At 43.1% G+C, this 16560-nt stretch overlaps 1 protein-coding gene and 1 pseudogene across 3 annotated transcripts in view; one reads left to right on the forward strand and one right to left on the reverse strand.

The window, feature by feature from the left end:
• Nucleotides 1-204: 204 nt before the first annotated feature.
• Nucleotides 205-16560, reverse strand: part of LOC143100161 (E3 ubiquitin-protein ligase TRIM35-like) — a 27517-nt gene continuing 11161 nt past the window's right edge. For 2 of the 3 annotated variants that reach the window (XM_076263127.1, XM_076263126.1), the window contains exon 6: nucleotides 16238-16560. This exon is cut by the window's right edge and continues 741 nt beyond it. Coding sequence is in view for 1 of the 3 variants with exons in the window: in XM_076263128.1 (XP_076119243.1) it covers nucleotides 225-233 (9 nt within the window). In the remaining 2 variants the exon portion in view is untranslated. Of the gene's footprint in view, nucleotides 234-16237 lie in introns of those variants that run through there. The other variant, XM_076263128.1, reaches the window with a different exon arrangement.
• Nucleotides 12054-13674, forward strand: LOC143100921 (heat shock cognate 71 kDa protein-like; annotated as a pseudogene).

The following is a 16560-nucleotide window of genomic DNA, read 5'->3' on the forward strand; positions in this document are numbered from 1 at the left end:
CTCCTCTCCTATAGGTTTCCCTCTCAGTATGTCATCCCTGGTTCAGAGTCAGTATCAGCTCTAACTGTGCTGCTCTACTCTTACTGAGGCCTTCACTGGTAACCTCCTCAGAGGAGAGAGAGTGCAGCCAGTATAGAAATATGGAAACGCTCTCAGTGGAAGTGTGTGTGATAGTGTGTATGTGTGTGTGATGAGATATCGGTGTGCAGTGTTGGGATCCAGAGTCACAGGAGCTGCAGAGAGAAAGAACACACACATGAGCTGAACACTGAGTGATGTGTGATGAGGATGTGAATGACACACACACTACCACACTCTTCAATCACACACACACACACTAGCACTCTGATCACATCACACACACACTCTAGTCAGAGAGAGGAGGGATGTTAGTGGAGTGATATATACACTACTTACACAAACACAGACACCCAAGCACAAAAACAGACCCCCACACACACACTACCACAATGGGATCACATATAGCACTAATCACACATACACACACACACACACACACACACACTACCACTCTCTGATCACATATATTAGCACTGATCACAAACACACACACACACACTACCTCTCTCTGATCAGATATACTAACTCTGGTCTCTCTCTCTTTCTCTCTCACACACACACACACACACACACACACACACACACTACCACTCTCTGATCACATATATTAGCACTGATCACAAACACACACACACACACTACCTCTCTCTGATCAGATATACTAACTCTGGTCTCTCTCTCTTTCTCTCTCACACACACACACACACACACACACACACACACACTACCTCTCTCAGATACTGACACTGGTCTCACACACAGACAAGCACACACACACACACACACACACACACACACACACACACACACACACACACACTACCTCTCTCTGATCAGATATACTAACACTGGTCTTTCTCTCTCTCTCTCTCTCTCTCTCTCTCTCTCTCTCACACACACACACACTACGTCTCTCTGATCAGATATACTAGCACTGGTCACACACACACACACACACACACACACACACACACACACACACACACACACACATAAACACACACACACACACACAAACACAAACAAACACACACACACACACACACACACACACATATATACACACACGCACACGCACACACACACTCTACCTCTCTCTTATCAGATATATTAGCACTGGTCACACACACACACACACACACACACACAGACACACATCCAGACATGTCCACCACACCCCTCTCCCCAGTGCCACTCTCTCCCACACATGATATGGCGGTGCCTGCTCGGGCCCAGAGGCGGAGAAAACTGCCGGCCCATCTGAGAGACTTTGTTTACAGTTGTTATGTTGTGTTGTGTGTATTTGTTGTTCCCTCAGGCAGCTAGGCCTTTAGTTCTTACGTGGTGCGTTTTATTGTGAGACATAGGCCTACTTTTCGTTTGGAGCAGCATACTGGTAGGCTATCAAAAGCAAAAGATGTTCAATTTGGGATTTAATTTACGTTTGGACTGTTTGATTATATTGCTAAATATCAGGACTGATGACCACTGAAATCTGTGGGGTATTTGATGGTTTACTTTTAAGTTTCATGTAGTTGAAAGAGTGTTGGAATTTCCATCCACTTATTGCGAGATAAGGCATCCACTTTCATTCATTCATGGAACATGTGCTGTGCTGTAATGGAAACATTACTCCGTATAGCCAAAGAGGTCTATGATAGCCTAAATGTAGTTATTTTTTTTAATTACCGGTATGCATGATTTACTTTTTTATAACATTTGTAGGCTGATGTCCGGCAGCAACAATTGTGTTCAAATGTAGGTTACTGCTTCAGCCTCTGGCAAGCTCAGAAGGGGGCGGCATGCGACTGGTAGCTTGAGAGCGACGTGTTGGAGACTCATGGTGTAGGACAGCGTTTCTCAAGCTGTGGGCACGACCCACTACTGGGTCGCGGAGACATGCCAGGTGGGGCGCAAACTGACGTGAAAAACAGGAGTTTTTTTATTATTTATTTTTTTATCTGTAGCCTAGGCCCAGGTAGCACCCGATGCGCAATGAACGCACTCTGTTATAGGGAAGCGCTCATGTCAAGGCAGCTTAGTTAGTCCAGACCTGAATGAGATTTTGAACGGGGTTGTGAGAGGGGTGAATTTCATCAAGACCCGGCCCTTAAAAGCGCGTCTATTCTCCGCACTTTGCGAAGAGATGGGAGCTGACCAAAAGGCTGTACTGTTTCACAGCGAGGCAAGGTGGCTTTCCTGAGGTAAAGTGCTGTCGCGCGTGTTTGAGCTCTGAGTCGCCTCTTCTTGGAGGAAGAGCGCATGTTTGAATCTGCAAACACGTTCACTAATGAACATTTCTTGACGAAGCTGGCCTATCTTAGAGATATATTTGGAAAGCTCAATGAGTTAAATCTCCAGTTACAAGGCAAAGACAAGCACCTACCTCACCTAGCAGATAAGATTACTGCATTCACCAAAAAACTTGAGGTATGGGACAGGCGCCTCGATCGCAACAGTATTATGCCTTTGAGAATCTGAGTAAAATCGCTGAAACGTCTGATTCGGGAGCCACTCTTGTGATCCCATGTATTAAACAGTAGGCCTACATCACATCCCTGCAAAGTTTATTTCAAAAATATTTCCCAACCAGCAGTGCTCAGTATGACTGGATTATGGATCAATTGAATGCAGCAGTTTGGTATTTCATTATGACCGCCGCGCAGCGAAGTGGGCATGTACCCCCACATGGATAGCATGGAACCGTCATTTTTCGTTTTGATCTGTAGCCCCCCCGCTGGACTGGACCCCCCGAAAGGAGGGTAGGGCAGACACAGTTCTCTGTGAATATCTTGAGAACTGTAGGGCCTAGGATGACCATTTTTTTCCATATGTTTGCCTCCAGAGGTCATGTTAACCCATTTCATGTGCACACATGTGCACAAAAAGATACACACACACACACACATACATTCACAGTAATCATACGTATGACACATACTCACACAGTAGACATATGTACGCTTGCATGCACAGGCACATACGCAGGCACACACACAAGCACGCACACACACACACACACACCCACACACACACACACACTCACACACACACACACACCCACACACATAACATAAACATAACACAAACAATCAAGAATTTCTCAGAATTATGAACAGGCAAGATGGAGGTGGGGTTGTATAAAATTAATTTTACATGTGAAATCTATGAACTAATCATGTTTTGGTACTTGTTGTCTAGCAGATACCAGTGAGAATTGAGTGTGGATAATGCAATTTAGTGAGACAGTTAGAATCATATAGGCCTTTCAGCGTGATTTCTTTTTGTGGAAAAAATGTGCTGGACTGGGCGGCGGTCATATTTTGTACCGCTCTGCGGTACATCTAGTTGAATATATTGTACAATGCTGTAAAATATTGGCCTATGCTTCCTAATATGTTGCTGGAAAACAGTAATATGTGTGTTTAATTTACAATGGCACATTATGTATTTATTTATTATTATATCTGCAGCACCAGCTGATTTTAACTCTGCTGAAGAGGATATATTTAGAACTTGTAATTTTTCAATAAATATGACAATTTTAAGCTTGACCTACCACTTTCTTAGAGCGATGAGGGACAGGTGGGGCTCGAAAATGCCCCCTTGATCAAAGTGGGGCATGAAAGAAAAAGTTTGAGAACCACTGGTATACATGTACAAATAACATTTCAATATTTTCAGCCCAAGGAGTATTGACTACATTTTATTATGACTGCCGCGCAGCGAAGCGGTCATAATAAAATAGGTTTAGTCAGATTTATTTTTGTTCTTTTTTTTTTTCTTTTCGCATGGCCAAATTTCCGTCAAGGATTCCCGGGACACTGAAAGACCGGGGTGCACGAAATTAGGTGGGCATGTAGCCCCACAAGGATAGTATGGAACCATTGTTTTTCGTTTTGATCTGTAGCCCCCCCGCTGGACTGGACCCCCGAAATGAGGGTAGGGCGGACACAGTTTTCTGTGAATATCTCGAGAACCGTAGGGTTTAGGAGGACCACCTATTTTTTTGTTGATCATGTCAACCCATTCCATAACCAATCATTTCATATTTCATGTATAGCGCCACCTAGTTAAAAACGAAAAAAGTAAAAATGAGGTGTAATCGCAGATATCTGTGACCTAACATGGTCAAAACTGCATGAAATTGGAAGTGTAGGATCAGTATGACACCCTCTGAATGCACACCAAGTTTCGTGGAACATGTTACTGTACACCAACTGGCCTGTAGGTGGCCGGACACAGTTTTCTGTGAATATCTCGAGAACCATAGGGTAGTGATGGGCAAATGAAGCTAGCAGTGTGAACCTAGCGACACTAGCTGAAAAGCAAAAAGATGGCCGCCACACTGTCATTTTTCAACATAAAAGTCCTTAGCAAACCAATATTTTTGGCTACATATACTGGTTTGGGTAAGGACTTTTATGTTAAAAAATCTACATGTGGCAGCCATATTGGATTTTTTCATTAATGTCGCTAGCTTCACACTGCTTGTGGTTTAGTGGTTCACCAAAGCTTCATTTGCCCATCACTACCATAGGGCCTAGGAGGACCACCTTTTTTTGTATGTTGGTCTTAAGGGGCCATGTCAACCCATCTCATTACCACTCAATTCCTGTATAGCGCCACCTAGTTAAAAATTAAAAAGCAAAAAATTAGGTGTTGTAATCACAATATCTCTGGCTGACATAGTCAAAACTGCACAAAATTGAACGTGGTAGGATCATTATGACACCCTCTAAATGCATGCCAAGTTTCGTGGACTTTCGGTCATGGGGGGCCATACAATAAATTAATGTATGTGTACATTTAGTGACTGTACACCAATAGAGTTTTCTGTGAATATCTTGAATACCGTAAGGCCTAGGATGACCAATTTTTTGTGTATGTTTGCTTCCAGGGGTCATGTTAACCCATTCCATATGCACATATGTGCATAAACAGATATTCACACACAAACATACACACACACATACATTCACAGTAATCATACGTATGACACATACACACACAGTAGACATATGTACGCATGCATGCACATGAACACACACAGGCACACCCACAAGCACATGCACGCACACACACACACACACACACACACACACACACACACACACATAAACACGTACACGCACACATGCACACAATTCAAGAATTTCTCAGAATTATGAACAGGCAAGATGGGGCTGGGGTTGTATAAAATGTATTTTACACCTGAAATCTGAACTAATCATGTTTTGGTTAGTACTTGGATAAGAAACCTCCTTGGAAGAGTAGATTCCTGCTGGAAGTGGTGTTGGTGGCTGGCCAGTAGGTGGCACTCTTCCCTTTGGCCAAAAGCCACCAAACAAATATCAATCCCAATGTCCTATTGCAGTGACAGGGACACTGTACTGCAGATGTTTTCCTTTGCATGAATGTTAAACTGAGGTCCTGAATCTCCATGGTTGTTAAAGATCCCATGGCACTTATCGCAAAGAGTAGGTGGTTCCCTGATTTGCTTTATTTATGTACACATACATAAAGACACAAACACATAAAAACACACACAAACAAAGACACGTAAACACACACACACTACACATGCACACACACATACATGCACACACACGACAAGCACAAACACGCACACAAACACATAAACACACATACACACACACACATGCACCCATACAAACACACCTACATACACAAACACACATAAAACACATATAAACAAAAACAACCACACACTCTGCACACACTCAATTACAAACACACAAAAAATGAACAAAGTACTATAGAAAATGAACACAATTTGACAAGCGTGACTTTTTTTGTGGAAAAAATGTGCTGGACTGGGCGGCAGTCATATTTTGTACCGCTCTGCGGTACATCTAGTTAGCCATACTGTTGTCCTTTTTTGCTTCCATCCGCGCGTGCATGTGTGTGTGTGTTACCGTGCATAGGAACTTATCGGACAAAAAACCCACACTTTCACGCATACTCATGCACACACACACATACACACATGCACTTGCAGACACACACATACACACACACATGCACAAATGCAAACACACCCACACATACAAACACACGTCAGGGGATAGTTCCTTATCTCTGTTTATCTTTCCGCCCTCTCATTGCTATTTTCCACTCAGAGGTGTGAATCTAGTGTCAGAAAACAGGAAAACTTGAGGTTGCTAACCCACGTATAATATCAACCCTAATACCCAAAAACCACCTTCTGCTTTGAACAGACAGAAGTTTTTGAGTAAATTATTTGTCAAGTGTTAGAAAACAGGAAAACCCACAAACCCACAGCATGACCTACATCCCCCCACCCCTCTTTAATTTGGAAATATTCCCAGTCAGCAGAAACCACTTTCCACGTTCACCAGACAGAGATATATACATGTAAAATTTACCACCAATCTACGATTCCAACCATATTGTCCAGGAACGTGTGTGTGTGTGTGTGTGTGTGTGTGTGTATGTGTGTGTGTGTATCTGTGTGTGTGACGTGTGTGTGTGTGTGTGTGTGTCTGTCTGTCTGTCTGTGTGTTTGTGTGTGTATGTGTGTGTGTGAGTGTATGTGTGTGTGTCTGTCTGTCTGTGTGTGTATGTGTGTCTGTCTGTGTGTTTCTATGTGTGTGTGTGTATTTGTGTGAGTGTGTGTGTGTTTGTATCTTTTGAACTGTTTGTCTGACTGACCCCACATCTGACACGTGTCTTGCTAACTGCAAACTGCCACTTGGGGCACACTGAGCAGAGTGTGTACTTTATATTTCAATTTCATTTCTTGGGATTAATAAAGTTTAATCTAATCTATTAAATTTGTCACCCCTCTCTCTGTTTTCCTACACACACACACACACACACACACACACACACACACACACACACACACACACACACAAGCTATTTGTTTTTATTCTCATCGGGTTTTATTCTCATTAAGTTTACAATAAGTTTAAAATTTGGACCTTAGCTGTCCATCAAGTTGTCATTCAGAGCCATTACATGACCTGTAGGATTGAACTAAACACACTCATATCCAGAGGTGGGCACAAATACATCAAAAACTATTTTGTTACAAACAAAAATACAAATACAAATACTGGCTCATGAAATGTAACAAAATAACATAGAAAATACTGATGTGAAAAATGTATTTAATTAAAATACAAGTAATTAGTAATTTGAAAATACAAAAATACCCACACAATAATCATGGTATACCAACTTTTTAAAAATAAACTACAAGGCATATTATTGAAAACGTATCCCCAAGAGACCAGAAATACTATTTTCTGATTGGCTGGCAGAAGGCTATTAATTCTGTACATTGGGGCCCCTATGAAGTAGATCTAGTAAAAATAAATGTAAACAGCATCCCATATCAATGATTGAACTGACAAGAAGCAAATTTCGCAACAGTGGAATCAACTGTAACATAGCACAGTGTTTCTTAACTGGTGGGTCAGGACCCAAAGGTGGGTCACGGAACCGTTCTGGGTGGGTTGCAGAGCTTGCGGTTAAAAAAAAATAAAAAATAGGCAATTTAAAATGCTCCCTTTCAGATCTAATATTGGACCTTTATTTTGATAAACTTTGTTCGTAGCCTATTGCCATAGACATAGACAATGCTTATGTGACAGGTCACGTTAGACATCATTTTAGTGGTAAACGCAAGTAAGCTGCTACTCTGAATATTTGAAGTAGCCTAGCCTAGGCTCGGATATGGATTCACTTAAACTCTGGAGAAAATAGGACAGAAACCCCATTGTGTGGTGTGCAGGTAGATGACTGGCACATGAGAGCATGAAACCATCAAAACTAAAATGCCACATGGAAACAAGGCACCCCTGTCAAAGTCATACCTGTCGAGTACTTTGAAAGGTGACATCAAGAGTTGACTTCACAAATGTAGCCTAATGCCAAACATCTGCATGTTCCAAACAAGTATAGGGCTACAGCACTTCGCTTGTCTTACCATGGGGCTCACCATATCAATTGGCTTGAACGCTAAAAAATATATATGGGTCGCGACTTTAAGCACATAGGAAATTGTGGGTCCCAAAGCCAGACCAGTTGAGAACCACTGACATGGCAAACTACCCACCATCATTTCCGTAACCAATGAATGTAGAACCACAAATTTAACAGGTCAGCCTCTTTTTAAACTGAACTGCGTTTCCCTTTTTTTCAACTTTCAAAGTTCTAAGGGGATGATGAAACAGAAAAGACAGATATAATGCTTTTAAGTTGTCTACAGGGTGACATTAAATTGGCGGCACAAACAAAGAAATTGGGTTTACAACCCATGTTGACCATTTTGGCTCCCTCAGTTGACTTTTCTTTTCATTTTTTCCAACTTCAGACATGTCCAGAGGGGATCGTAAAAGAGAAAAGTTGTATCTAACACTTACGTTGGTCACAATGTACAAACTGCAAGAAAAAGGAAAAATGGGTTTACATTTTACGCTGTTCTTCCAAAAGGGTAATGAAATTAATATTTCTATAGACAAATACTACTACAATGCTACTTAGGCCAACTTTAGAGCTGAATATAGGGAATTGCCCTAGGGATATCATCAGCACCCACCCTATTCTTATGGAGTAACCCCTAGGCAACAAGAAACAGCAAAGAAAAAAAAAACTTTAACCAACAAAACAAGGTTCTGGCCTTTGGCTCCCTGATTATGATAAGCATAGCTTATTGTAACGGTTAATATATTTAACTGAGTGATGAAATGTTGGCTTATTAGAGGAAAAACGACAGAAAGAATGAAAGTATTTAAGTATTTGAAATACTCTAAACACAATCCCTCAAAGTATTTTGTTACAAACTACATTAGACTGGTTCCAATTCTGCAAAATACAAATTACAAAATATGCTAAAGTAATTAAATACGTAATTAAAATACATATAATTAAAATACTGCCATGTCTGCTCATATCCATAGCCCCCCCTCACACACACTCATATCCCCCCCCCTTCTACTCATCCCCACACACACACTCATATCCCCCCCCTTCTCCTCATCCCCACACACACACTCATATCCCCCCCCTTCTCCTCATCCCCACACACACTCATATCCCCCCCCCCCCTTCTCCTCATCCCCACACACACACTCATATCCCCCCCCTTCTCCTCATCCCCACACACACACTCATATCCCCCCCCCCACTCCTCATCCCCACACACACACTCATATCCCCCCCCCCTTCTCCTCATCCCCACACACACACTCATATCCACCCCCCCACTCCATATCCCCACACACACACTCATATCCCCCCCCCCCTTCTCCTCATCCCCACACACACACTCATATCCACCCCCCCACTCCTCATCCCCACACACACACTCATATCCACCCCCCCTCTCCTCATCCCCACACACACACTCATATCCCCCCCCTTCTCCTCATCCCCACACACACACTCATATCCACCCCCCCCACTCCTCATCCCCACACACACACTCATATCCACCCCCCCACTCCTCATCCCCACACACACACTCATATCCCCCCCCTTCTCCTCATCCCCACACACACACTCATAGCCCCCCCCCCACTCCTCATCCCCACACACACACTCATATCCCCCCCCTTCTCCTCATCCCCACACACACACTCATAGCCCCCCCCCCCACTCCTCATCCCCACACACACACTCATATCCCCCTCCCTCTCCTCATCCCCACACACACACTCATATCCCCCCCCCACTCCTCATCCCCACACACACACTCATATCCCCCCCCTTCTCCTCATCCCCACACACACACTCATATCCCCCCCCCACTCCTCATCCCCACACACACACTCATATCCCCCCCCTTCTCCTCATCCCCACACACACACTCATACCCCCCCCCCACACTCCTCATCCCCACACACACACTCATATCCCCCTCCCTCTCCTCATCCCCACACACACACTCATATCCCCCCCCACTCCTCATCCCCACACACACACTCATATCCCCCCCCTTCTCCTCATCCCCACACACACACTCATATCCCCCCCCCACTCCTCATCCCCACACACACACTCATATCCCCCCCCTTCTCCTCATCCCCACACACACACTCATATCCCCCCCCCCACACTCCTCATCCCCACACACACACTCATATCCCCCTCCCTCTCCTCATCCCCACACACACACTCATATCCCCCCCCCCACTCCTCATTCCCACACACACACTCATAGCCCCCCCCCCCCACTCCTCATCCCCACACACACACTCATAGCCATAGCCCCCCTCCCCTACTCATGCAATCACACACACTCCCTCTCTCTTTCTGTTTTTTCTCCACCCATGTACTCTATGTCAGATGTCAGACCTCTTCTGATTGGCCATATGAGGTGAGAACACAGGAAATGGAGAGATTAATAGCAGAAGCTCACAGAGCTCAGAATCAGTCAGCATCAGCACAGCATGGAGATTCCTTCAGCATTTCAACTGCTCGGTGAGTGACATCTGAGTGTGTGTGTGTGTGTGTGTGTGTGTGTGTGTGTGTGTGTGTGTGTGTGTGTGTGTGCGTGTGTGACATTTCAAAGACATTAAAATACTGTAGCACAACTCAAACAGGAGTGTTATGATCAATAATCAGCCTAGTTTCTCTGAGCAGTTGGCTGTTCACTCTCTGTAATTATTATAATTTTATAAAAAATAATCAATATTGACTAAAATGAGAAAGAAACAGATAAAACTGTTGAAAAGATTTACATTTGTTTACATTTACATTTGTTTATTACAGAGAAGGTATCATGAAAGGGGATAGCATCTTAACATGACAAACATATTGTAAAATGTACCAACCTATATTCTAATAGGTGCAGGCCTGTGATATACAGGAAGCCCCCTCAAACGAACCACAAGACATGCAGTTCATAAAGCTGGCATTTAAAGCCAAGTTCTTAATCAGCCATGGGTGTGTTTGATGATAATGACATCTCTCATCTGTCAAGAGCCAGCAGCACAACATCAAACAGCACGTCGGTATTTTGACAGTCAGCACTGGTACTTGATTTATAAAAACCTGTGTGTGACCAGCAGAGTATAGCCTACTGTACATGCACTGTGCACTCGCCTATTATTTGAACTCATAGGCAAACTGAACTGAAACTAATTTCACAGGTCTCATAGGCAATGACAAACAGATCTATGTCATTTACTTTCACTATTGACTCACAAGGGGTTACAATAGTAAACATTGCCTAAAAAAAAGAAAAACTTTACCCAAATAATGTTTGAATGACTGAATAAAAATCCTGCGGATAGCTTATTCATCCTGAAAATGAGTTGCCTTGGACTTGTTGTTAGGGCTGCTTACATCTTGTGACAGTGCCTCTTCACAGCTTTGCTTTACATGTGCTTTCCGCTACAGACCAGGTTTTTCTTGGTCAATGGAGTAATGCTTTTTAGTGGGTGTAAGATACATGTACTGATTTTTAGATCAAGCTCCAGACTACACTGTACGCGTATGTTCGTTCATTGACACATCTGTAGTCGCAATGTTTGATGGAAGTGGGGTGCATGGGACTTCAGTGTCCACCGCGGCACGCACATGAGTGGCCAAGCAGCAAAACGGCAAAATGACGCTTGCACTGTGCTTTGCTCAAAAAATACACAAATGCTGTCTCATTTACACATTTTGTGTCAAAATTAGGTAAAATTATGTTAGATACATTCAGATGTAATCTTTTTTTTTCAGTCAGGACTATTTGATTTAGCTGACCAGGACACCAAACTGCCATTGCATTTTCAATCTATTGTGTAGCCTACCAAATATACAAATCATATTTTATAATCACTTCATTATATATTACATTAGGTCACAAGTACACACAATAGACAGACAGAAAGACAGGCACTCACTTTAACAGATTTTATAGATACTGCATAGTGGTCCATAATAGCTTCATAATGACAGTTGTCTGTGTGTATGTGTGTGCAGAAAGCAGGATGTCATCAGCAAAAGCTATTTCCATTTCCATTTCCATTCCACCTGGGTACCACCTACTCCTGTGTGGGGGTGTTCCAACGCGGAAAAGTGGAGATCATCACCAACGACCATGGCAACAGAACCATCCCCAGCTATGTGGCCTTCACAGACACAGAGAGACTGATTGGCGATGCTGCAAAAGGTCAGGTGACCAGGAATCCTGACAACACCATCTTTGATGCCCTGCATCTGATTGGAGGAAAGTTTGATAGTAACGTGCAGTCTGGTAGAAAACATTGGCCATTTGACGTCATTTGTGATGGAAGAAAGCCCAAAGTTCAAGTGAAGTACAGAGGTGAGACAAAAACATTTTACCCGGAAGAGATCTCCTCCATGATCCTGGCCAAGATGAAGGAGATTGCTGAGGCCTATCTGGGACAGGAAGTAGCCAACGCCGTCATCTCTGTTCCTGCCCACTACAGCTACTCCCAGCGCCAGGCCATCAGGGACGCTGCGTTGCTGGCTGGACTGAACGTGCCAAGGATGGTCAGCGGGTCCACAGCTGCAGCCATTGCTTACGGGCTGAATAATCCCAAGACTGCTGAATGTAACGTCCTCATCTTTGACCTGGGCGCTGGCACTTGTAATGTCTCCATCCTTACCATTAAAGATGGTCTTTATCAAGTAATAGGCACTGCTGGAGACGCTCACCTGGGTGGGGCTGACTTTGATAATCGCATGGTGGATCACTTCGTGAGGGAGTGTGAGAGGAAATTTCAGAAAGACCTCAGCCAGAACAAGAGGGCACTGATGAGGCTGCGCACAGCATGTGAGATGTCCAAGAGAACGCTGTCCACCAGCTCCCACGCCAGAATTGAAATCGACTGTCTTTATGAAGGCATTGATTTCTACAGCTCCATCACCAGAGATCGATTTGAGGAGATGAACGCTGACCTGTTCAGGAGAACACTTGATCCTGTAGAAAAAGCCCTGAGAGATGCCAAGTTGGACAAGTCACAGATCCATGACATCGTCTTGGTGGGAGGTTCCTCCAGAATCCCTCAAATCCAGAAGCTGCTGCAGGATTTCTTCAGTGGAAAGGACCTGGTCAGGAGCATCAATCCTGACGAGGCAGTGGCCTACGGCGCTGCAGTGCAGGCTGCCATTGTCAGCGGAGACACGTCTAAGAACATCCAGGACATAGTGCTGGTGGATGTGCTCCCATGTTCCTTGGGCATTAAGGTGGCTGGAGGAGTTATGACCACCCTCATCACCCGCAACACCCATTTGCCATTCAAACGGACCAAGACCTTCACCACCTACTCAGACAACCAGTCTGAGGTCCTGATCCAGGTGTATGAAGGAGAAAGTGCCAAGACCAAGGACAACAACCTGCTGGACATGTTTGTGCTAACAGGGATCCCCCCGGCCCCACACGGTGTCCCCCAGATTGAGATCACCTTTGACATTGAGGCTAACGGAATTGGATATGTTTCAGCAAAGGTCAAAACAACTGGCAGAAAGATCAATATAACCATCGCAAATGACAAAGGCAGGTTGAACCAGGGGAAGAATAACAATGTCTGGAGAGAGACAAGGATTCAGGAGTATTCAGGGCTGTTGGAGGTCAAATGCACATAAACGTAGTTTACACCTATGTTTCACAAACAGTGTTTATTATGCGAGCTAGCTCTCTGTTTTGTTTAAAAGTCAACAGAAGTGATGTTACCCAGCATCGATTAGAGCACCTTTAATTTAGAATTTATCAGATTTGTTCTTTTTGTGCTTTAGCAATTTATTTGAATGCCATGCTTTCCACACATACAGCATATTAAACATTAGTTAAATCTTCAGTTCCCACTCTAAATGCAGTTCACATTTGTCTATTAGGAGTTGCCCTGTGTTGTCATCAGGTTATTTTATAAGAAATTTCATTTATTTTATGGCTTCATAATTCCATATGCCATGGTGATTAGTTTATTTGATATTGTATTGTCCTTTATTTATATTCATAGTTTCAGTTTTACACTGTGTACTTGACAAACGTTATACTATAAAACCTATTTTCTCTCTTTTATTTTGTATTTCATATTTCCATACTGTATTTGGTGTGACTGTCACACTGTGACCTCGAGACACAGAGATCTGAAAGCGTTTAACATGTAACATTAAAATACTATGTGAAGGTCTGTGTATGTGTACATGTGTTAGTGTGTGAGAGAATGAGCACCATTTGAAAGTCATTTCTGAAGGTCATTTTCTACTCTAGAACTCCACCTTGAGTGAGATGATGATCAGCTGTAAATTCCCCTGACATTTCCCCCTTACCCCATCACCTATGAATCAGTATTGCCATGACATAGCCACAGCTGCTGATATGGCATCAATCCTAATTTAGTCCATCCTAGGCCCATGTCATGCACCCAGCACAGGTGCTGATATGGCATCAATCCTACTTTAGTCCATATCATGTACCCAGCACAAGGTGGCGGAAATCTTGACGCAAAGCTTATTCTTATCTTACACTCAATAATGTGTTGATTTTCACCATGCGCTTCTCTCCTATTAAACCCTGCGCCCAGGGGTAGGGTAATTAGCAACATACAGTAAGGTGTGGTCTGGCGCATGAACCAAAAATCGCTATCTTACACCCTCTAAAAATCATTACGCCACTGATAAAGAAAAACTTGGTCTATAGCTAAAGGCACATAAAGCACAGCTGAAGACGCCAAAACACTCCCATTACGGATTAAGAAAGAACAACCATTTTGCGCCAAGTGCCCGACGTTTGACCACATAATCGCACCATTGAATTAGCCAATGTGGACTGGTCACGCCTATAACTCTACGCCTCTGACCATCCGTTTCTGAACGCCAAAATAGAGCCCCTAGTCTCCGTCGTTCATAACCTGCTGTAAGTGATATTTCCCATATATATAGAATTCATATCTATATTTCCCCACTGTTCCTATAAGACATACAATACAATTATCCTAGAGCATATGGTTAAATTATGTTACTGCGGGTTGTCTTTTTGATTATTCCTGCAAGATTAAACAGGATATCTGCACATTTCCTGATTTATATACTTTCCATCTTTCACACAAATACGCCATTTTAATGGAGAATAAATATTCTGTTGCTATTTTCTTCACCTCTAAACCAAAACCAGTGGTCTCACTATCATCTTTCCCAGAATATGCCCCAAATAATATTGTGGTGTGTTTACATTTACATGGGTGCAGTGCCCCCCCCTAGTGGACACACAGCAGAAGCCAAAACACAGCATGAACTGAACAGTTTTCTAGGAGAAAATTCACATTACCACCATCAATACTATCTGGTAACAAACTCATACATTAAGGGGATAACTAAACTGAATCCAGTTAGGTTATCAAGTTATCAATTAGGTGATCTGGCTTACCTGGTTAATTTACAATCATTATTGGTATCACTTTACTTGAAGGTGTCTACATAAGAGTGACATGACACTGTCATGAACATATGACAGTCAGGACACATGAGCCCTAACCCTAACTCTAACCCTGACCCTAACTTGTACAAAACAAAATGAAGAAACAATCAATTTTACTTAGCTCGAGTTGCTTCTAGCAGCTAATGCAGCCAGGCAGCTACAACGCATGTCCGTGACCCCAACCAGACAAACCAGTCAACAAATAAAACTCTGTGTGAATGTGTGTGTGTTTGTGTGTGTGTGTGTGTGTGTGTGTGTGTGTGTGTGTGTTTGCGAGAGAGAAAGAGAAGCTGAGCTGTTCTTCCCTGAGAAAATGAAGTCAGTTTTAAACGCATAGAGATGGTCATTTCTCATATCTTGGGTGGACAGTTGGTTCCTCTGGATGAGAAACACTTATCTCTGGGTGGGTAATGCCCTTTCCAGCCTACTCATAGACACACCCCCAGCCTAGGCTATTAAGTGCTGTGCCATTACTGTGTTAGCTGTTGATTATTGTAAACTGATGCTGTTTAGCATATCATATGAATTATGTTTTAAGTTGGTTGTTGCTGTATGGAAGTTTTATGTCTTATGCATGGATGTTTTGTGAGTATTTGGTGGTTCATTGGCTGCTGTGTAAGTAAGTTGCCTTATGTGAACATTTGCTCAGTGTTGCTCTGTAAGGACATTGTGATTGTACCTCAGTAAAGTAAAACTTATCTTGGGAAGGGGAGGGGGGCACAGAAAATGTAGGCTAGGGCCCATGACCACTTTTATCTGCCTCTGTTGACAAGGCAATTTAACAGAGAATGATTGACACACCTGGGTTAAGATACTTACAGACTGATGATGGAGTAGCAGGGCTCAGGCAAGACACAGAGCAGAGTACAGTTGGAACATGGAGCACATACAGTATGCAGCACAACAAGACAGGCAATCAAGGGGAAACCCAGCATGCACATTTATGCACTATTGCACTGCAACCTTTTCTACCTGCACCTTCAATATTACAGTCCATTTAGTTGATTTATTACTTTAATAAAACATGCAAAGTACAGTTAATCATTTCTAAT

This window comes from Alosa pseudoharengus, unplaced genomic scaffold, assembly GCF_046254945.1.
Source record: "Alosa pseudoharengus isolate Yale_2024_CS ecotype anadromous, Long Island Sound unplaced genomic scaffold, YU_APseudo_1.1 YU_APseudo_1.1_scf_3, whole genome shotgun sequence".
In the NCBI taxonomy this organism is placed as follows: domain Eukaryota; kingdom Metazoa; phylum Chordata; class Actinopteri; order Clupeiformes; family Clupeidae; genus Alosa; species Alosa pseudoharengus.